We start from the raw sequence: 24,813 nt of genomic DNA, 5'->3' as shown, positions 1-24,813 counted from the left end.
AAACTAACTGCAGTTTCAACTCCACAGCAGAATGACTTTCAAATAAATAGATTCCATCATGTCTCCCACAAGTGATCTAGACCCTCTTATATATAAATTCCATATCTACATCACTATCAGTGATCAGGAAACTAACTGCAGTTTCAACTCCACAGCAGAATGACTTTCAAATAAATAGATAAATAAATAAATAACATAGCTATTTATTTTTATTTCGGCTGACAATAAGCGGAAAAGCTGGAATAAATCTGTGGTACAAAAAATGAAAAAAAATGTGGCCTAACAAATTAACTATCGCAGATAACCTACATTATGACATGTGGAAAGAAACGGAAGTTTTAATTCTTTTTAGGGACAAATTCATCACTTAATGTAAAAGACAGCAATAATAATGGACGTATGGAATAATCTGCCCAAAAGTTCATAAAAATAGAAGACCTTATTCATCTTAATTGATTAGTGATTGATTAATGTAAACTTTGTCTTGAAAATATGTTAGATTGCATATGTGTTTCAAAAGCTGCTATCAGGAAATGATCTTCAAATGAACCTTGGCAAAGTTTGTGTTATAATTCCTGCATCATGGCACGCTGACAAGAAAACAAGGCTGGTCTGGCCTCATGGAACATTATGGGGGCACCAGCAATGCTAAGCAAACTGTGACATCAGAAGAAGCACCACTGTTACCATAATCACAACATCTATGAGTGATTCACTAATATTGTAATAAAATACCTTGAATGCCTCACGAAAATATTGTATGCCACATTTACTTCTTAAATCTTTGAAATCCCTTCTAATTTGGGTACATATTGGCTAGCCATTTCAATCTCTTCGGACACAATTTAACAACTTCACATAATCAGACTTCATGGATCCTCCTCCTCCTCCTCCTCCTCCTCCTCATCATCATCAGATGTGTGGTCACTACTACATTGACTCTCTGAGAGCTCATCAGGTGTACCTTGGGTGTAGTTATAGTCACTCAAATACACACTCCCCTCAGTTATCTCCCCTTGGAAGAGGCTGCCATCTTGTCCAGGAGTTGATGGACACCTAGGTCGAGCTTGACCAAGACTATCCTCGTGATAGCTGACGGTCAGCTTAGGAAAGCTGACAGTGTTGTCTAGATCTGGCATTGTCTGTAACGACATTGATCTGTCCAGTGTACGGAAACTGCATCCTCCACTCAAATCAGTGGGCCTGGCAGTTGATGTGTCCAGTGTACGGAAACGGCTTCCTCCACTCAAATCAGTGGGCACGACAGTTGATGTGTCTAGTGCACAGAAGCTTTCTCCACTCAAACCAGTGGGCACAGAGACTTGAGACAGAGACTGGTAGTATGAGTCTGAGAACACTTCACTCCCAGAAGACATCTCTGATGCAGAGCTTTGTCTGTTGTTACTGCTGATGTTGCCTCTGCCCCGAGTCACAGGTTCCTGTTCTTTTTTGCCAAGGACTTTACTAGACGTGACCACCATTATCTCACCAGACTGCCCCTTCTTGCCAAGATTTTGAGAGTCATCCTCTTCTGACGTCATTATGTCTGAGGGCATGATCACATTCATACATGCTATCTTGTCAACTTTCTTTGGTGTACTGGTAGTAGGGCTTACTGGCTGGCTGGAAAAAGATGTGGCAAAGTGCTTGAGAAACTCAGCCTCTTGTTGCTTGTCTTTGACAGATAGTGTCATTGGGAAAACATACCGTCTTCGAGTTGGGCTGACTGGAGATCTTACTTGGCTTTGCCTGGTTGTGTCTTCAGGATTCCTGTTCCTTGAAACCATTGGAATTCTCCCCTCTGTCGGTGTGAGGAGCTGTTGTCTAAAGCCCTGAGACACAGGTGGTATTACTACTTCCTTCTTAACATCAGGTCTGTTATCCTTTTCGGGATCAGAAACATCACCAGGTAATGTGTTCTGAGAGACTGTATTAAGAGGTTTAGTCTGCAGATTCGCTGTTTCCTCTTTTTGGGTGGTTTTGGTTTTCCTTTTAGGGGATTTTGAATTCACAGCAGATATGTCTGGCATATTGGTATTGGGGGTACCAGGACGTCCATGGGGCTGGTATTTATTTGGTCCAGGGGCATCAGATCTCATCTGAGATGAATTCAAAGCTGTGGGCACAACCTTTGTTGGATTCTGGGTCTCACTTTCGATCTCAACCAAACACTGCCTTGCGAGATTCTTTGCAACAATTTCCACAGTCTCTTGGGCAAAGGCCTCCCTGTCAATAGAAGCTTTTCCTTGTTTTAAGCTACCTTTGTATTTCAGTGTCTCAATATATTCTTGTTCACTTTTCAATGGTGGAGGGTAGAATGGCCTATCTCTTTGTTCCGAGCTGAGATTCTCATAGAAGTTTTCAATGTTTCCACTTGAGACGTCTTGGAACGTTGGCCCATCATCGTAAACTCCTGCAGGGTTATTTGGGTGAGTGCTGAAACGTTTTTGAAAGGAGTCCATGGTGATGTAATCAAACTCTTTCTGTGCATAATTCTGACCCTTATTCTTGTAGGGGGGACTTGGATATTTCAAGAATTTGCCTTCATACCCATCTGAAGCACGGCCACTTTGATAGCCTCCTCTTGGGTTCTTCTCTTCCTGGGAGAGGTCAAAAGCATCAAGGTCAACATAATCATGTTCAGTTATCTCGACAAAGGATCCATCGTTACTGACAATGCTTGCGTTGGAGATATCACCTTTGTCATCTGGCCTCTCCATTGGAACAGGGTTCCCTTCTGTCTTGTGGAATCTTATTTTCTTCTCCGTTTGCAGTGTGCCTTCAAGAAGAAATAAGTTATATATTAAGTAAATGATGTTTTCCACCACTGCCACAGCAGTATTCTAGATATATCCTCCGGGTCATATATGATTGATAATAGTAAACACTATTTTGGGATTAACGGGACACTTTAATCACACTCACTAGAGTCACACGTGAGTAGGCCTGTCATGGTGATTGAATTAATTTGTGTAGAGTGCTTCATTGAGTAGCGCTGACTGCACCCATCTCGCATACAAGAGATGCTAGGCCGTTTTTATTACACGTTACCTCTCAGGTTTTAAATTTGATCTTGCTTGGGTGAGGTGAAGTGGGGTTTAATGTCGCGTCCAAGATTATTGCACTTATATAGCGACGTGCATGTACGTGTGTGTGTTTGTGTGGCTGCTTGTACTAGTCTGGACTGATGCCAATTTATAGTGCTAGCTCACTGAGATACCATGCCGCAGTTTAACATTAATACCCAACTCAGACACAGTATACTGACTCCGAGCCGACCAGTCCTTGTTTTAGCCCCTTAATGCCGAGCGCCAGACAGGGTAACAACAAGTACCATCTTTTAATGTCTTTTGGTATGACACGGCTGGGGATCGAACCCCGGACCTTCCGCTCTCCGGGCGGACGCTCTTGCTTGGGAAAATGATTAGGTGATTGCTGTGGTACAGTGAACCAAGTGACCTTACTTGTTTGTTTGTTGTTTAATGCTGCACTCAGCAGTATTTCAGCTGTATGATGGCCAGACAATCCAGTGATTGATATCATGAGCATCGATCTACACAATTGGGATAGGATGACAGGCATCAACCAAGTCAGCAAGCCTGACCACCCAATCCCGTTAGTCGCCTCTTTTGACAAGCATTGTTGCCTTTTATGTCAAGCATGGATTGCTGAAGACCTATTCTACCCAGGATCTTCAAGGGTCTTCTGGCATGAAGAAAATCTGAGGTCGATAATGTTGACCTATCATACCAAAGTTTCAACTTCCAAGATAGTGTGCTTTCTGAGGAAATACATATTGTCAAATATTTGTTTTAAATGTAAATGTACATTTGTGCATTTCTCGAACAAATAGCTTTGGTCATTTCTATCCTTGGAATGGCCTCTAGAATCTGTGCCCAGGCAGACTATGTTATCAGGTGAGCATCTTAAACCGAACAGAATTTTACTAGACTCAGGCTTCGGACTGCTTCTATTGTAAGAATGACACTATTCGAAATAAATAAAATAACATTTCAGGGGTACTGATTGAAATACAAGCAGAAATACAGGAACCGGGATCCAGAGAACCTAGTAATTCCAAGGGAGCACCGGTGACCTAGTCATCGCAATTCGCTGTGCAGAGTTGCATCCCTTGGGCACGCCAGAAACCTATGATTGTGGGTTCGAATCCCGGTTCACCCCGATTATGTTTCTAGGTTTGTCAGCACCATACCCGTGCTCGTTTCACCGAAGTGGTAAACGTCTGAGACTTGCATCCTCCCACATTAAGCTGACACGCCGTGATATATAACTGGAATACTGTTGAAAGCGGCGTTTATCCCAACTCACTCACTAGTAATTTCAAAAACATGTTGTCACTGAAAATATGAACACTGCCTTTATCCATCATACAGAGAATTAAGACTATACACATTCACAGTTTCAGAGACAGTCCCAACCTCATTTTATACCACTCAGCAAATTTCCACGACATTGCCCCAATCTATGGAGCTCATCTATTTTACAGCACATTCATTGTGAGGCCTGACAGATTGTTTTCTACAAGGATTACCTTCCTTTTTCCATAGGTTTTCTCCTAAGGAATCAATCTTAGCTTGACGCAAGGACCTGGAAATAACAAAGGTCATATAAGAATGTAAAACCACAATTAATAGGCTTTGTGAATTTTATCGGAAAATGGGTGAATCACAAGACATCCATTCTTCCTTTGACCTTATCCTCCAAGCAGCAGATTTGTGAATCTCATAATTATCAAATACCTTGACATGCTGTTGTGAGCGATTTATTGGTGTCACAAAGTCAACCTGCATCTGTAAACCGGATTTTGAAAAGGCAAAACAGTGATCGATAACATGAGCATCAATCAGTATGACTAATCGTTTGATCACATAGCAGAATTAGGGGTTGTATATAGAGATTATTATACGAGCATATGTGAAATGGATTTTATGAAACGAATTGCAGAATTTTTTTATTTCCAGAGTGATGGTTAGGGTAATACATGAATTCTAACACAATATTGTAAAATCAGTACGACACACATGTAAATGAAGCAGAGTTTCATTTCTTGGTCAAAGACCGGTTGTCATCCACAATGTCCTATTATCAAATTCAATGGATGTCAATTATCTCTTGCAAGGTCACTGATTTTAGCCTCACTACATTAACAAGATAAGTAGAGCAAGTAAATTGGGTGAAAATGTGTTATATATATTGTTATAAAGGATAGGTACGCGATACATCACAAAGAAGAATGAAGAACGAAGCATGGTTCATTTCACAATTAATTATTGTTCTATCATGACGTCATTTCTGAAGATTCGAACATGCATTCGCACTGATGTTATTTTTCAGAGGGAAGTGTTTTGTAGTACGCAGCTGGACAATGTAGATAACCGCAATCGCTGAACGATCGCATCCCCCCCCCCGTTCATAAAATGGACCTGTCCAACATTGCCACAGTTGGATTCTAATCAGGGAGTCATCACTGTTCAAATATGGGTAAATATTTCTAAAGCTTGTTCATTTTATTAACATCCTGTGCCTCTCCTGGTTTATTCTCCCTGCAGTGTTTAATAGTACGATAAACAACTCCCACTCATCATTTATTTCTTAAATTAGTGAGTGAGTGAGTATGGTTTTACGCCGCTTTTAGCAATATTCCAGCAATATCACGGCAGGGGACACCAGAAATGGGCTTCACACACTGTACCCATGCCGGGAATCGGACCCGGGTCTTCAGCGTGACGCTTTAACCACTAGGCTACCCGCCCCCATTTCTTAAATTAAATATCCCCCATGACATGTTGTGTTGTGGTGTTGATCTATACACCTACCTTCTCAGGAGGAACAAGGCAAGCGCTAGGACGAGCATCAGGAGAACGATTAATATGATCATGGGGCCGATGTATTTGCTTACATTTAGTGAACCTGAAACCAATTGACAGTGTCAATAGAAAGAGGGTTATCAAGAGCAACATTAGCCATTACCAAAGCTGAAAAAAATCACTCATCAGTGAACAGTAAAGTATGGTTATAACGAACACGCTTATAACAAACTGACGGATATAACAAACTTACTTTTTTGGTCCCAACTATTGGCTGTTGTTATGCTGTATATATGCTTTTAACGAACTACAGTTATTACGAAATAAAATTAGTAGTTCCTTTGAGTTTGTTATAACTGTAGTTTACTGTATGTTGTTATGCACATGGTGGTCTTGTGGGATATTGGGTATGGAGTGATGCAATTTAACCTGAAAGTTTACTGGCACGTAAAGTGATTACCATATTCGACGTAATAAGCGCCCTGCTCTAATAAGCGCCCACGGCGATATTGCATATGTATTGGCAAGTGAACAATCCCAATTAGCACCCCATCCGAATGATCAATGTACGCAAGGCTTATTTATTCGTGTATAATACGCACTCGTGTGTTACATGAACCCTTAACTGTGGGTAATTAAATTCTGGAAAAATATATCTGTCGTATATAAACAATCAGGCCGTCAGCATAAACCACAAAATTTATCTTTCAACTCTGTTTTTTCCACCAAAATAATATTCTAATAAGAGCCCCCTATTTCTAATTTTGAGATAATTTCTCATATATTACGTCGAATACAGTACAAAAGCCGCCCTCCAGCTATATGACGGCGGTCTGTAAATAATCGAGTCTGGACCAGACAATCCAGTGATCAATATCATGAGCATCTATCCACGCAATTGGGATCGATGCATTGCATCAACCAAGTCAGCGAGCCTGACCTCCCGATCCCGTTAGTCGCCTTTTACGGCAAGTATGGGTGGCTGAAGACCTATTCTACCCCGGATCTTCAAAGATAAAGCTTCAGTCAACTTCAGTGAACGCATGATCTGATTGTTTGATACATGTATGTAAATAGTTTTGGTCAGGGCTGCGGTAAAACAATTACCAATCAGAAATTTTGTTCCCAACTCTTGAGACTTGTAGTGGGTACCCGGTAGTAAATTTGGACTTGTCCCAGCCCTAAATGATGTTCAGTGTCAGGTGGATTTCATATCTGCCAGACATTACTGAATCACACCCTACTTCACTGCTCATCAACACAGACAATCACACACAACACAGTTGTCAAAAAGCGAACAAACGGATACAACGAACTGTTAAAAAATCCCCGATTAATCTCCTATATAATATCATATAAAATTTACGTATATAACAAACTCTCTACAGCGAACTAACGGATAAAGCGAACTGATATCTAATCACCAACAAGCCCATCTACCACTAATTAGTGATGTGGATAGCGAACTGAGAAATCTCAATCAGTGTCAAGTGTCACTGACAATTGGCTGTACGCAATCAGCGGCGAATCAATACAATCAGCGGTGACGGGTCAACCTTGTTAAATTTGCATTGTGTTAATCTTACCTGTACATGTAATCTTGTCTGTATAACAAACATTAAACATATACGCTGCTAATACAAGTAAATGCTGCAATTAGGTGTATTGTGTGTTTGTCTTATCCAAGATGGCGGATGTTTAACGAACAACGTGTATAACGAACGACGGATACAACAAACTGATTTCTCTGGTCCCTTGTAGTATGTTATATCCATGTTCTACTGTATTTACTTGAGAACAGAAACGTGTTTCCACTGAATACATACGTATCAAACAGAAGGGGCCCTTGTACATTCCAGTACATATGCACTTGTAGTTCAGGATGCCATCAAACTCAGGGTCTCTTGTAATGTTGCAGGTTCCCCCATTCCGGCAGTGATGGGTTTTACATGTGTGCGCCACTGGAACAAGAAGGTGGCAGCCGAAAATTATTTTAAAAATATTAATTCCAATTTCAATTTCCTCCAAAGTTTAGGTAAGAATTTTTCTTGAGCAAAATAATGGATGGAGGGGGTTTTGAAGATATATTTTCAAAGGGTATTAATAATCATAATAATTTCATATAATTTAATATATACTGATGCTGGTGATAGCAACAATAAAAATGTTATTTTTTCACATTTTACCTATCTCTGGTCAATGGAATATGAAAAAACCTACTGTTTTGGGGTTTTCATTATTTTTTCACATTTAATTTTTTTAAAGCCATAGGATTCTTAAACCAAGTTTAAAGAATGAGTCTGAGTAAAGAAAAGCATGAGGTACCCTGGATCTGTTCTATCCCTGAATCCCTAGAGACTGAGAGGCAACTGAAATATATAGTTGACATGGAGAAGACTTACGAAGTGTAATTTGTACTATATGGTAATAGTTATTGGTCAGCACAATACAACTGTATATCCCCTGGTCAGCATATCGAGCATCATCAACAAGGAGAGAAGATCCAAACATATGTATCCTGCAAGAAAATATATCTCTCAATAAGGCATTTATTTCTTCAATTCAATAGTTCATGGATCATCAACCTTACGTTTTGTAAAATCTGTACACCAGGTGAAAAGAAACTCATATCTTTTGTTATCTAATATTTTTTATTAAACTCCATACTAATAAAGTAAAGTCAATATCAAAAATTAATGATTATGTAATTTAGCTATCAATAATAATCACATCTTGTCCACACAAGTATATAAAATTTCAGGATATATTATTACCCTGAACCCACTTGAACAAAGACACTTTCGAAATACGACAGTTGAAAGTCAAAGTTGAATATGGGAGTTGCAATTCTTTGGGGTCTCTTTGATGTGTTAAACATGTCGATATCAGTTCTAGGTTCCATAAAACATTGTCTGAATTATGGTCAATAATTGTTTTATTACATAATAAATAAAACAACACTACCGTATTTGACGTAATAAGTGCCCAGGGCGCTGTCAAAATTTGAAATAGGGGGCCCTTATTGGAATATTATTTTAGTGAAATAAAGTGGAAAGATAAATATTGTGGTTTATGCTGACAGCCTGAAATTGTTATGTATGACAGACATATTTTTCCAGAATTTAATTGCCCATAATTAAGTATGCACATAACACATGAGTGCGTATTATACGCGAATGAATAAGTCTTAATCAGAAAGGGGTGCTAATTGGGATTGTTCACTGGCCAATATATTAGCAAATATCGCCACGGGCCCTTACTACGTCGAATACGGTATTTCAAATTCAACAATGATTGAATCAGATGACACAGGAAATGTTGCTTCACTACACGCCTTGTGTTACGCTCTCACTGATTGGCTGGGGCCGGTGGGATAGCCTAGTGGGTAAAGAGCTCGTTCGTACTGCTGAAGACCCAGGTTCGATTCCCCACATGGGCACAATGTGGAAGCCCATTTCTGATGTCCCCTGCCTTGACATTGCTGGAATATTGCTAAAAGCAGTGTAAAACTGATTGGCTGAAAATATTTCTATCCTTTGAGTCCAATGGCTTCATCATGCAGGGCAATACCACTTTTGATCAGGGCAGGGTGGGTCTCATGGCAATACCATGTTTAAAGAAGGTTATGCGAGTGCTGTGACCCTTCCTCAACCAATGAGTGAGTGAGTTGTGTTTAACGTTGCTTTTAACAGTATTACAGTTATATCGCGGCGTGTCAGCTTAATGTGGGAGGAGAGCCAAAAGTGATGCGGGTCTCCGATGTTTACTACTTTGGTGAAACCCACGAGAACGGTTATGGTGCTGACAAACCTAGAAACATAATCGGGGCGAACCGGGATTCGAACCCACAATCATAGATTTCTGCCTCGCCCAAGGGACGCAACTCTGCACAGCGAATTGCGGCACCTTAAACGACTGGGCCACACGTGCCCCCCCTCAACCAATGAAAATACATGTACGAATAAAACTTGTGAATGTAATAAAATAAAATATGTCCTCGAACCTCCCATTCTCCTGCCTTGATAGCAACTCAAAGGTTGTAGCAATGCCCTAGTATTTTGCTACAGGCACAATACAGTAACGAAATGGGGATGGTTTGGGGCTTTCCCAATCCTCGGTCAGTCGTGCTGAAGATCAGACTGCTGGCTTCATCCACTGGTGATACAGCATCCCAGTTTATCCACTTTCTGACAATTCAGGATTGCATTCGTAGGAATCAAGCAGCCTTTCCAGAGCTCCAGATAAGCTTTTGGTGTTGTGGGTATTTTACCCATGCATTTTAAAATCATTGGGTATCAGTAATTCTATCTGGGTATTCAAATTTCTGTTACCCACTAGTTTTTACACATGTGGGTATTTAAGTTAAATATTTAAAAAACACTATTCATCTAGTCCCTGCAAACTGGTGTCGTGTGGGTTCGAGAGCTTTATAGGACTCAAAAATACCACGATACTTCCACAAGAAAGTGTGATGGCAAATGATCATGATGTAACTGTCATCGTGGGGTTTGGCAAGGTTGACGGAATGCCCGTTTATAATTTCAAAATAAGTTGCTGATTTGCTAATCAAATACGCAGGGTTACTTCACAATGTTTTGATGATATGGACAAGTTTTATTTTTGTAGCGTATCTGTTATGTTCGTTGCGTATTTGATACGCTTGGATTTTATTTTACTGCATGTTTCTGCATTTCTGATGCATATTTTACGCATATAAGCAGCTTATCTGGAGCTCTGCTTTCACAACATCGCTCACTGCCCTGGCATTGTTGGGGTGACTAATTACTGCACCATGTATCAAGTAACGACAAGTCATCATATGTAAACAGGAAAAAGTATCATAGTAAAAACACACGGGTTGACTTGATCCAAATCACTTAACTGACCTTCTTATGGCCAGGTTTGACTCACGGCTCGAGAATTCTCACTGAAACCAGACTGAATATGCTGTTTGAACAACAAATTTAGCTAGCAGGATGTCACCTATTTGGAGATTGTGGCTAACCCTGCAGAAACTGCCTCCATACTCCTTACCCGATACAAAATCATGGCCCACAAAGCTCCTGAATAACAATCGGTAACATTCTGTTACATTGTGAACACACACATGTAAGAGAGTTATTCCCCTTCAACCATTAAAAAATTGAGAATTGGTTATTATGAAAAGTTTAGTGTCCAAATGTGAAAAATATATTTGGTTGCAATCAAATGAATACATTAAAAACCTGACCCAAATAAAAATAAAGACTTGAAAAATCAAAAAATTAAAAAAAAAATCAAAACATTGTTTTAGAGATAATGCTGCACATTTCTTTCCCTAAAATTTCCTAATAAATATTATTATAATATCTTTCCAAAATAACGGTATCAGTAAATTTGAGCTTGAAATATTACATGATTGAGTCAAGTGAGGAACTGGTTTTCCAGTGAACATAAAAGGCCCCTGATTGTAGTGTAAAGGGGAACATGCCAGTTGAAGAGGCGGTTCCATGTCTTACAAAGACTGTGCGCCTTTCTCTTCAATCAATGCATGTGACGTGATGTGGAATCCTGCACAATATGTACAAGATGAAGAATATTCCAATGCCTGAAAGTGAATCCAGGGATAATTCTAGGGTGGGGACTTGTGCTTTTAAGCCCCTAAATTTGAAAAAAAAGGCCCACATTTTCAAATATAATGGGGCATTTTAACATTGTGCTGTATGGGCGTACTTGGGCTGCAACGAATACACAATAACTCAAATACGATATGTATCACAAATATAGGGTATCGAATATGAATATTTATTCACAAATACACCAAGTCAGCACTAGATGTATTATTTATAATATTCAGTGAAAAATACACTTTGGGGTCCAAATAATTGGGGGCGGTCGGGTAGCCTTGTGGTTAAAGCGTTTGATTGTCACGCCGAAGACCTGTGTTCTAATCCTGACATTGGTACAATGTGTGAAGCCCATTTCTGGTGTCCCCCGCCATGATATTGCTGGAATATTACTAAAAGGGGTGTAAAACCAAACTCACTCACTCCCAAATAATTGATGAGCGTTGGGATCATGCACTGAAATACAGGTCCCATGCACTGAAATACTGTTCCTGGACCAGTATTTCTGTGCATGGGACCAGTATTTCAGTGCATGGGACCAGTATTTCTGTGCATGGGACTTGTATTTCAGTGCATGGGACCAGTATTTCTGAATATGGGACCAGTATTTCAGTGCATGGGACCTGTATTTATGTATATGGGACCAGTATTTCAGTGCATGGGACCTGTATTTCAGTGCATGGGACCAGTATTTCAGTGCATGGGAACAGTAAATCTGTATATTGGAACAGTATTTCAGGGCATAGGAACAGCGTTTGAGTGCGCTGCGATAGTGATGCAGCTAGCACACACTGACAGGCCAAGAATCAAAACTATGACGACTTTGAAAAGATGCGTGTACCGGTACTCATACCTTTAATCGACATAAACCCAAAGTACAAAAATGGTAAAACAACTTTACATGTCAGCAATTGAGTAATGAGAATAGGTCCTTTTCGTAGGCGCAGAAACCACTCATGTCAAACATGTACTTTTTTCAGGAAGTATGAAAAACAAGGCATGACAAGATAACTCCTATGTTACGTTTTGGACCTGGAATATAGGAGAGAGGCGTCCGTAAAATATTGCCTCATTGGGGCAAGACAAAAACCATCCCTCCCGCAACAAAAACAAGAGTTTGCCACTAACGTGGCTATATCCCCCGCCCCTGTTGCAGAATTTATGACATAATTAAATCGAAAATTTGTAAATAGCAAAAGGCACCAGTTCAGCATGTACCTGACAGACCTGCAAAGTTTGATGAAAAAATATTGAACGGTTTATGAGTTATGCTCCAGAAACGTGACGGATGGACAGACGTACATACAGACTTTGTTGGGCGGGGGATAAAAACCCACCTTTTGTTGTGGCTGTGCTGCTTGATGCGCTGCTTCCTGGGCGTGATCCAGAACACCCTGGTAGGAATCATGTCTCGAGGTTTTGGACATTTTAATTTCACAGACTGGCCTTCAGACACATACACAGCATTATCTGAATATTCAAACAAAACAACATTAATAGAGGCATGATCAGTTTTAAAAAGAAATATTTGTTTGGAGGATGCAGACAGGTTATATCAAGGTGAATAACATTTGAAAACTTGTACTGAATGAAGTTTGTTTAAAGCTCTCAATGCTACTGTCGAACCAGTTCGACAGAGTTTGTCACTACCAGTGTTGCTACTGTCGAACCAGTTCGACAGGCGAATAGCATTAGGACACCCACAAACAAAACTCGCCATATCTATTTACCAAGAAGGCTTTGCGTTACATTTAAATTACGTATGGCATGCATAAATGCTCAGCTTGCTCAATATCAAAACTTTCAGTAGTGTATTTACCTCAAAAAGAAAATATCGCGAGTTTAAAAAGTTTCAGCCAAACTTCGCGGCACACAACTACCACAAACGGCATTGTTGACTTTTGGCACTTCACGCTGATCGGCATGCAGTCCGATATTTTCTTTATAATGTTATGACTTTTCACAATCGATCATAATTTATTGTTTGCCGACAAAAGGAACACACTCAAGTTCCTTAATTTCTAAAAATTAGCAATTTTCGAAGTAATTAATTATAAACAAAAACAATCTGAATCGTAACATCATCGATTGGATGAAACTTGTGCGATCATGGCAACGGCGGTAAACAAACAACTCCACATGCATAATGATCCCGTAAGACTATTATAATAATTTTGTTACATCTAACTTCATTTTCTAGAATTATTGACACGAATGTATAAATCTGTGTAAAAACATATCATTTTTATAGAGTTTTCAAATGATTTCGTTTGATAAACTTTCGGACACATCAACAAGCCGACAAACGTCGGTGATACGTTTGGGCGTGGCCTAACTCGCGATTTGTGTAGTTGAATAAAGTCAACAAACACTGCAAATAATGACAAATATTGGATGATACGCAAAATCTGAACTGTTATACATTCTAGGTAAATCATGCAATAGCAATATAATGCAGTTTACGGAAAATAATCGAAATACTTGCAATTTAACCTATCATTTCTGAAACCGGAAGCACGTACCGCATGACACATCGAAGCAAAATATGCAAAAGTTGGTAAGCGATCATAAAACAAATTCCGAAATAGATTCAAATTCAAAAGAAAATACATAGTTTACTTTTTTTCGACATTTGTTTACTATTTATTGATCTGGATAGCAGTCTTCACTCCTATTTGTTTCATATTTATACGTGATTGCCGCCGATGCGTAACACCAAATTTGTAAGTCTAAATCCGAAACCGTAAAGGATTCCGCGCTCGATGATTTTAAAATTATTTTCTGAAAACGACGACAGCGGAGAGCGATTTAACATATTAATATGCCATAATAATAACAACAGAAGATTGTTATTGGTCTGTCATTGCAAGAAGGACAATTTAGAATATTAAGGATTGTTTTTAGAACGTTTACTCCCCCTCCCCAATCTTCAGAACGGATGGAAGTAGGTACTCACGTCGACTGGATAAATGTAGGGCCTATGTGATTTTGTACCCAAAACAAAATTGTACCCAAAGCACTTGATGATTTTGTACCCAAAAAACTAAACTAAATCTTGTTGATCATATTTATTTTTTCATGTTTATTGCAAACAATGAGCTGAACATTATGGTAAAACATTTCATCAATAATATGACTAACCTAAATGTACGTGGTCCTTGAGTGTAGTCAGTCCACATTGGCACAACTCAAATTGACTGATTGTGATAGGAAAGTAATAAATTCTTGTGAAGAGAAGAGGCCAGTAAATTGGTAAACCGTAAGGTAATTGTAGATCTAGCGAATTGACAGAAAAGTGATAATAAATTAACTTTTTTCATATAAAAAGCAATGTGTAAGTTTGAAACTACAAAACTGTAATACAAAAATATTCTGGGCACAAAAGCACATACCTGTTTGGGTACAAGCTCTCAAGACATTTTACGTACAAAAAAGCACATTTCAAATGGATTTCATAGAACAATGAGATAAAAAAAAAGATATCTAATCAGTGGAATTCCATTTCACATTTTAAACAAGTATTTGTTTACGTAACCAAGCTCAGGTAGACGGCTCATGTTGTCCTAAAAGTAGAAAAAAAATATGGACACCTCAGAAATGAGGGCTTTTAAAGTAATAATTCAGTCTAACTTGTCAGATGGTTTGATATTGGTCCATCAAAGAAAAATCCTTAGGAAATTTAATAATTAATTTATGACACAAAAAATTTGAAGCACTAATCCTAAGATTATTCAAGAAAGGACAAATGTGGGTTTTTTGTTATTGCAAATGCTTTTGTTTTTGGCATTTCTTGTTTCATGATGGCAAGGGCACTTTTATACACACCAACTGAGGAACTAGTGACACACCAGCTGATTAAGTTTGATACTGTGATTGCATATACAAGGGAAAAACAGGTTTGCAGCAGTACATGTATGCGAAAATTAACCACATAAGGTGAAATAAAGTCAGGGTGTGTGGCTGACAGGACAAAATACATCTGACAAAGGTAATCATGTATACAGGGACATTTCTTTTCATTCCATCCAGAAGGCTGAGACACAAAGAACATAAGGACCTATACTGACTGTATATTCAGAAACCCATCAAAATGATTAAGGATGTCAGATCCAAAGCTGGTGATGATCTGCATTTATTTAGAATTTTTGTACATTATATTGACTGAAGACGAAAACCTGTTGATCACATTTCACAATGGTTCATGTTCCTTCAGGGGACATGCATGAGTGTCACTGTCAAGCACACGAGAGCATACTGCAACAAACCTGGAAAGTCCTGCCACACTAATTACACATTGTTTCATTGGTGAGAACCCTGAAAAAATACATAAGGTAGGATATTTCCATGTACATTTCTCCAACCGAACAGAACTGCAAGAATTGTCAATGTATGTATATGTGCCCTATTCCTTTTTCAAAAGATAACATTCTCTTATAAATATACGATATGGCTAACTCACCAGCTAAGTGCCACCCTGGTTCTTGTGATTAAACAAACAAAAATATCATGTTCTGTTACAAGAAATTAATGTATCGTATTCATATTACAATTATATTTAAGAATTAGTTTTTTGGAAACAAACAACTTCATACACAAGATTAATGTCCATATGAGTTGTGTATGTATAGGTTCATATAAGGATCTTATCTATTTCTATATTATTTTATGAAATACTAAACTTAAATAATGACATCAAATAGTTACTTATTCACATAATTTATGTTCAGGTGAAAGAAGACAATTGTTGAATAAAATATGTAATTAAAGTCTGATCAGTTACACTGTGCTGATGCATTGACCTGTTGACCAATATTTAGTATCCATACACATAATCATTGTGGAAAAAATAGATACTAAATATAACTTAATATTTTAGAAGCTGTGAACAGATGTATATAATTAAACATTAACAAATCTATCATCAATACGCAATCATGGCGGTCTCTATATTGATGGAATAAATTTTAAGATGATCCATGAATTGTTGTAAAATCATGCTAGATCTAGAATCGATAAATGTATTAAATTATAAAAGGAAAAAATATTTAAATATCCCACATTTAATTAGAAACTAACACTGAAAATATGTATATCGTATTTTTTAATATATATATTTACATCACCCACCTGCGTATATCCTACCATATTCGGCATCGCATGAATGCTATTTTGAAACACGTTTTGTGACGCCTATTATCGCGCACCTGTTGTGGGGTGTGATCGTTGTCGATCGACGATTTCTATGGACTTATTGCTTCAAACACATAATTATTATAGTGAAAACAAAGTAATCAACATATACATCGCAGATACATGAATCATATCACTTTATATTCAACGTAACATGGAATGGTGATCCTTATGTATCAACAAAAGTTCAAATAAAAGATACCGAGAAACTTGCATGTGGCGTGTTTCCGGGTCACGGGAGCATGCAAGGTCCAACGGATTAAAAAATACGTCAATTATATCGTGAAAATCACTTTGTAATTTCATGTTAGTAGCGATTACTGATAGTATGTAGTGATTTGTGTTTATTCTTTATAATACAGGCGAAATATTTCAAAATTGACTGAAATTGTTTTGTTTCGAAAGATTATCAGCAGACTACCCCTGTCTGTGACATCACATCCGGTGACCTTTGCGCAAACTGAAATATTGCTGTCAGAATTTACGATCTTTATTTTCATTTTTCTCTCGTCATATTAAACGGAAAATGACAAATGAAAGAATCTTCGATTGAGAAGATCGTCAACTTTCGCCAAGTTATAAACATGAAGACAGTGTAAACTTTGTTGATATTAAAATAGCAATAAGTTACGACGAGGTCGGGCGAAGCGCGCCATGTTTGATGTTCGAACGTCTGCTAGCATCATGACACGGTATTTGTATTTTCGTATATCGTAAATATTCAACCAAAACACATGAAATAAGGATTGGTGAATATTCATGAGTCATTTATTGTTTCCTGCAAATTTGATAACGTGACATGTTAGATTAACTCGAATGTTCGTATTTCTGCAACTGACATGGTGACCTCGAAAATTTAGTTTTTTTCTGTTTAACGTTTTGATAATAAATTTACAGAAATGGTTCATAATTTACCACCGCGCTGTTACTTACCAATAAAAAACATCGAATTTATACTCAGTTAAAATTAAGATATCGGTGATCTGATTATTGAAATCAATTAGCACAAATTTAACGATTTAGAAAGGTTCCTAACATGAAACGTAAACCACCTTCAATATCGTAATTCAGGCAAGATTACGAAAATTTACAAATTTTGTGTTCGTTTTGGTCTTAACCTTGGTATGATTGAAAACATCAGGATTTTTTTACATAGTAATGTGTATTTTTCTGTCAGGAATAAATGTGCAAAATATTTCTTCAATTGGCCCTTGTATAATGAAGCACCAGCTGTTTGAAATCACCCACCCTCTTTACATCGCCTTATGCTAAAATTAATCCAGCAGGCAGGGCCAAGAAGTCTGAAAACAATTCAGCAGGCTAAAGGTTAAACGGCCATGATAATTGTGCAAGCCAAAGGTCAATTGGACACTATGATCGGAAACCATTTTGAGTGGGAAAGCTTACGGGCCTTTGCTAATTTTGCTTATAGTGAGTGAGTTAAAATTTTAAGTCATGTCGGCAATATTTTAGTCCCATTGTAACTAGACAAAGAAATGAATTTATATTTTCTAAATCCCTGTCATCAAAAGAATGTAAAACAGCATTAGAAACCAACCCAATCCCGTTAGTTGCCTCTTACACCAAGCATAGTCGCTTTTCAAGGCAAGCATGGGTTGCTGAAGACCTATTCTACTCCGGATCTTCACGGGTCTCTAGTCCTTTGAATGATAACATATTGCAAACCCCTAAAAAAGGGCAAATTTCTACAAGTCATTATGATACCTTAACTATTGGGTAGTTTGGCAAGGACTGTAGGACTAGTGCCAATTTCTAACGCTGTCCAATACGTATCACAATATTTTAATCACGATCCAATACTTGCGTGTTGCTCTTATTTGTGGTGTGTAATAGGGCTGCAACGAATAACCTATGAGGAAAATTCGATTCGTATCACGAATATAGGGTAATGAATACGAATATTAATTCACGAATACAATAATAAGTTAGTTGATGTATTATTTGTTATATTCAGTGAAACATTAACAACATAAATTATGTGACATTGTTTGTTAATTATCTATTTTATACATTCACATACTGCACTTGTCCAAGTACCAGTATCTGCTTAAATGCTACAATGACCAGTGACCAAATTCCTGTCAAATAAAATATTAAAGTGTTGTCTTTCAAGAAATCTATGATTTAATATTTTATGTTCTTATGGATGTTTTAGGTACAGGGTATGTAAATGCATGTGATTGCATATTCATAAATATTCGATTCTAGTGGCCACGAATATTGAATTCGATTCATGAATGAATACGGTTGGATTCACCGAATACGCTAGTGAATCGTAACTGCCCTAGTGTGTAAGCCATCTTATTCATAGACACTCACAGGATGGCCAAATACCTGGCACACTGATGATTTACAGTTGGCAGTGTCAAGTATGGCACAACAAATGAAAATATTAATATTTTCACTATAACTTGCTCTACTAATTAGTGTTTAGTGGAACAGTTATTAAATCACACATTTAAGGCCAGAATCGATAGTTTTACTTACGTGTGTGACTGTGATCGATACATGTATCAAGAAGTAAAAAAACCCGATCCACTGCTGCATCAGAGTATTGTCCCACCACCACACAATACCGTATATCACCGTGAATATGATGAGTTTTTCGTACCTAGAATTAGGGGGGATTCAAGGGTGGTAACACTACACACAGGATAGAAGGGTTTCATAAAGTAAAGATTTGAGGGGAAGGGAGTGAGTGAGTACGGTCTTATGCCGCTTTTAGCAATAATCTAACAATATCAACAGAAATGGCCTTCACACATTGTACCCATGTTGGGAATCGAACCCGTGTTTAAGCCATGACAAGTGAACGCTTTAACCACAAGGCTACCCGACCACTCCTTGGGTCAAGGAAGAGGGGTCCTAAGATTCTCATCAATCTCATTAAAATCAGACCTTAGTTCTCGCTACCGCTAAACAAAGATCTGAAGACATCCCATTAGGGGTCATGTCAGAACGACCAATCTGTGCGTCGCTTACCACATAATGAAAGTGACAGTCGGTATGTGATTTCTAATCATGCAATCTCGAAAACTTTAACATGTGGTATTCGGAACGATAGTTACGGGTTTAACAACTGAATCCTTACAATCTAGACCATCTATTAGCCATTCCAGAATGTTTTTTTGTTCAGGTTTCAAATTTGTTATTGAGAATTTGTCAAAATGTTTCGAAGCAAAGTTGCCAATTTGAAATTTGTGCCGTAAAGCACGAGAAAGCTCTCTTCTGATTGGTCATTCCATTGGTCGGTCAAAGTTCGCACAAAAAAAGTCGGTCTGACGTGACCCATAATGGGATGTCCTCAGATCTTTGTTTAGCGGTAGCGAGAACTAAGATCTGATTATAATGAGATTGGATTCTCATGGACAGTATTTATTGCAAAGCTTTGCCTATTATGCAGACAACCTACCATGGTTGCATGCTGAACCAACACATTTTCCAATTTCTTTACGAGCTCCAGGACACAGGGTTTTGTTGTACAACGGTTGCTTCTGCGAATTCAAACACATTCTCGTCCGTTTCCTGTTACCCTTCCAACACTGTTTGCACCTTGTCCACTCACTCCAGGTTGACCATCCATCTGATGATGTGTTAGTGGGATTGGATGACTTGGACTGGATGCGAATATGTCCCAAGATTGCTTTGTTATGTGAGTCCGCGCATTTGTTTGAAAAACAATCTTTCATATCGGATGTGGATCCTTCACAATGAACTTTCTCAGATGAAGTCAGACAAGTTCTGCTTCTCATTTGGTGGCCATGACCACATGTAGATGAGCAGGGGGTCCACTGGCCCCATGAGAGCCACTTTGCTGAAAGAACCGTCACAAATAAATGTCTATTAAAGCCTTCAACAATAAGGGAAAAGAAATACTGTATTCTACATAATAAGGGCCCAGGGCCCTCTCAAAATTTGAAAAAGAGGGCTGTTATTTGAATATTATTTTGGTGAAAAAAAACAACAGAGTGGAAAGATTGTTAATTACGTGGTTTATCATGACAGCCTGAAATGTTTATATACAACAGAAATATTTTTCCAGAATTTAATTGCCCATAATTAAGGGTGCATATAACACATGAGTGTGTATTATACCCGAATAAATTTGTGTCTTGTGTACATTGATCAATCGGAAGGGGTACTAATTGGGATTGTTCACTTGCCAATGAATGTATTAGCAAATATTGCTGTGGTCGCTTATTAGAGCGGGGCCCTTATTAGGTCGAATACGGTAAATTAATTTCTAACCCTGCACAATGGATTGTTTACACGAAGCTAAAATAGCTCGAATACTTCTGTTTGTGGCATAAAACAACATGCACTCTATTGTTGAGAACAGAAATTATTCTTTGGTCAAGTAAGTTCAGCTAATAGTGAGTGAGTTGGGTTTAATGTCGCTTTTAACAGTATTCCAGTTATATCGCCGCGTGTCAGCTTAATGTGGGAGGAAAGCCCGAAGTGATACTGGTCTTGGATGTTTACCACTTCGGTGAAACCCACAAGTACGGGTATGGTGCTGACAAACCTAGAAACATAATCAGAGAGAACCAGGATTCGAACCCACAATCCTAGGTTTCTGGCATGCCCACCCGTCGCAACTCTGCACAGCGAATCGCGGCGCCTCAGACAAGTGGGCCACCCGTGCCCCTAGTTCAGCTAATAGTCCACATAATAACACTAAATTCTACCGGAAATGATGCTTAGAAGTTTGGGCTAGTAGTTTCAATTTTTTTGGTACAGACTGACATAAGTAACTCAGAAACTTATACCTAGTCATGTTTGAATGAATCTTAGGACTTGATACACAATGCCTTATTCCCAATCTTATTAAAATCAGACCTTAGTTCTCGCTACCGCTAAACAAAGATCTGAAGACGTCCCATTAGGGGTCATGTCAGAACGACCTTTCATCTGACCAATCAGTGCGTCACTTACCAGATAATGAAAGTGACAGTCGGAATGTGATTTCTAATCATGCAATCTCGAAAACTTTAACATGGGGTATTCCGAACGATAGTTACGGCTTTAACAACTGAATCCTTACAATCTAGACCATTCCAGAATGTTTGTTTGTTCAGGTTTCAAATTTGTAATCGAGAATTTGTCAAAACATATTTCGAAGTGAAGTCGCCAATTTGTGCCGTAAAGCACGAGAAAGCTGCGTTCTGATTGGTCATACCAATGATCAGTCAAAATTCCTGCAAGGTCGGTCTGACGTGACCCGTAATGGGATGTCCTCAGATCTTTGTTTAGCGGTAGCGAGAACTAAGATCTGATTTTAATGAGATTACCTTATTCCTTCAAACAGCTGCAAGCTAAGATTACGCTCAGTGAGACTTATTCATGAATATGAAAATTGAAAATAGAACTGTATCTGTCCATGAGCAAGTAAAGATCTACCTGCCTTTTAGGATAAATTTTCTAAAGCTACTTGCCCAGAAGGTTTTAACATCGTTTCTTTTTTATAACATGTCCAGATATAATTATGATTAATCTAAAGAAAGTAATCAATTCCCACTACTAGAACTTTCTGTGATTGATGTTAGGCCAAAAGAGAAATATGTGTTTACCATTACAGCCCAATGCTCCAGAGAGATAATGTATGAAAACTAGTTAAATACAGAAGGATTGCAAATTACAATACTATCAAATATACGGGCAAACTGCACTATCAGAGCTCCAGATAAGCTGCGTATCTGCGCAAAATACCCATCAGAAATGCAGAAATATACAGGAAAATAAAATCCAAGTGTATCAAATACGCAACGAACATTACAGATACGCTACAAAAATAAAACTTGTGCGTATCATCAAAATATTGTGAAGTAACCCTGCATATTCGTTTAGCAAATCAGCAACTTATTTTGAAATTATAAACAAGCATTCCGTCAACCTTGCCAAACTCCATGATGACAGTTACATCATGATCATTTGCCATCACACTTTCTTGTGGAAGTATCGTGGTATTTTTGAGTCCTATAAAGCTCTCGAACCCACACGACACCAGTTTGCAGGGACTAGATGAATAGTGTTTTTAAATATTTAACTTAAATACCCACATGTGTAAAAACTAGTGGGTAACAGAAATTTGACTACCCAGATAGAATTACTGATACCCAATGATTTTAAAATGCATGCGTAAAATACCCACACCACCGAAAGCTTATCTGGAGCTCTGACTATATGCTCTCATGATTAAATTGTCACCCTAAAACGCCTTTTTTCCCCCAAAAAAACTTTTTCAAAACATCATTAAACTTCTGTTTTCTGTATTAGTCATTCCTATGCTCTTGAACGGGAATATGTCATGTTGTTACAGAAGCAAATGGATTTGCTCCCAATCGTGCATTGTCATTGGCTAATAATAACACTCTCTAATTCTCTCGTCTCGGTTATGTCCGTGAGTTTGGCATCAAAATCCAAATGTACAACACAAGGTCTTTGAATGATGGTAGAGCAATATCATCCCAGTACTCATGAATTCTACAAACGAGCAGCGTGGTACTTTGTGGTTTGAAAAATATGTGTGGTTCTTATTATTTCTGATAATGACCAGTGCTGTACTCATTTCATGTCATATGGATAAATTTTTTATCTGGAGCACTGTAGCCCATATAAAAATTGGTAGAACAGGTATTTTATGTGTTTCATTTACTGTTATGTTTCATTTAACTGTTGGGAAGTGAAATAGAGTAGCACTCAGCGGTAGAGACTAACAGTTTCAGTCCACTAGTCCTTATAATGATAGCATATAGCAAAACCTTTAAAAATGTCAAAATTCTACTAGTCCTTAGGATACCTTTACTATTGGGCAGTTTGGCATGGACTATAGGACTAGTGCCAATTTCTAACCCTGAGGCTGCACTTGTGGAAATGAATATGGACAATAGTATGATGGTAATGAAAGTTATGGTGCCGATCAAGTGAAAAAGACAAAATGGATACTGGAAACACATTAGTTTTACAAGACTCTGCCAAAATTATCTGCTACTGAGTTGCCATCTACAGCCCGTTTGACTCCAAATGAGAACGATGCATTGCAAAATAACTCGAAATCCAGAAAAGTGTATGAAACATCAGTACGGTACTTGACCATGAATACCCTGTACCCAACAAAATCTGAATTTTGTTTATTTTAAGACCCATGACGGATGAAGTTATTTAACCTTTAGCCTGCTGAATTATTTTCATACTTCTTACCCCTGCCTGCTGGATTAATTTTAGCATAAAGCCCTCTTAAGAGGGTGGGTGATTTCAAACAGTCGGTGCCTCATTAAACAAGGGCCAATTGAAGAAATATTTTGCACATTTATTCCTGATAGAAAACTACACAATTCTATATAAAAATATCCTGGTGTTTTCAATCATACCAAGGTTAAGAACAAAGCGAACACAAAATTTGTAAATTTTCTTGAACTTACCTGAATTGCGTTATTGAAGGTGGTTTGCATTTCATGCTAGGAACCTTATAATATCGTAACATTTGTGCAAATTGATTTCAATAATCATATCTCCGATATCTTAATTTTAATTGAGTAAAAATTCGGGTTTTATAATCGGCATATATCAGCACGATGGTAAATTATGAACCATTTCAGTGAATTTATTATCTAAAAGTTAAACAGAAAAATAACTTAATTTTCAAGGTCATCATGTCGGTTGCAGAAATACGAATATTCGGGTTAATCTGACGTGTCATGTTATAAAATTTGCAGGAAACAATTAATGACTTATTAATATTCACTAATCCTAATTTCAACCGTTTTGGTTGAATATTTACGATATACAAAAATAAACAACCCGTGTCATGATGCTAGCAGACGTCCTAAAATCAAACATGGCCTGCTTCGCCCGACCTCCGCTTAACTTATTGCTATTTTAATATCAACAAAGTTTACATTGCCTTTATGAAAAATGAAAACAAGCATGAAATACTCACATCCCCCGCCAATATGACATGTCGGGTGTGTGCAATGCATTAGCTCCTGTGAACTGTGTTCACTGGGCCTTTTCGTAAAGAAATATAGTACCTTTTTCAAGATCTGCTCCGGAAACGAGGACTACCGCCATTTTCAGTCTAAACCAAAGTCGTTGCCATGGAAACTCGAAAATTTCATTTTAAAAAAAATCCCAAACTATCAAAAGGCACCAGTTCACCACTAGATCTA

The 24,813-nt window shown here is 38.0% G+C and overlaps 1 protein-coding gene across 1 annotated transcript in view; it reads right to left on the bottom strand.

The window, feature by feature from the left end:
• Positions 1–869: 869 nt before the first annotated feature.
• LOC139471984 (uncharacterized) overlaps positions 870–24,813 on the bottom strand; it is a 49,185-nt gene continuing 25,241 nt past the window's right edge. Inside the window, exons 3-9 of the mRNA XM_071254491.1 lie at positions 20,058–20,459; positions 12,772–12,904; positions 8,231–8,346; positions 7,655–7,789; positions 5,838–5,931; positions 4,553–4,608; positions 870–2,779 (exon numbers count right to left, since the gene is read on the bottom strand). Of these exons, the coding sequence (XP_071110592.1) occupies positions 870–2,779; positions 4,553–4,608; positions 5,838–5,931; positions 7,655–7,789; positions 8,231–8,346; positions 12,772–12,904; positions 20,058–20,459 (2,846 nt within the window). The remainder of the gene's footprint in view (positions 2,780–4,552; positions 4,609–5,837; positions 5,932–7,654; positions 7,790–8,230; positions 8,347–12,771; positions 12,905–20,057; positions 20,460–24,813) is intronic.

The sequence above is a fragment of the Haliotis cracherodii genome, unplaced genomic scaffold, assembly GCF_022045235.1.
Source record: "Haliotis cracherodii isolate W230 unplaced genomic scaffold, xgHalCrac1.p SCAF_23, whole genome shotgun sequence".
Classification (NCBI taxonomy): domain Eukaryota; kingdom Metazoa; phylum Mollusca; class Gastropoda; order Lepetellida; family Haliotidae; genus Haliotis; species Haliotis cracherodii.
The sequence above is the reverse complement of the archived record's forward strand: the minus strand, read 5'-3'. Positions and strand labels throughout refer to the sequence as shown.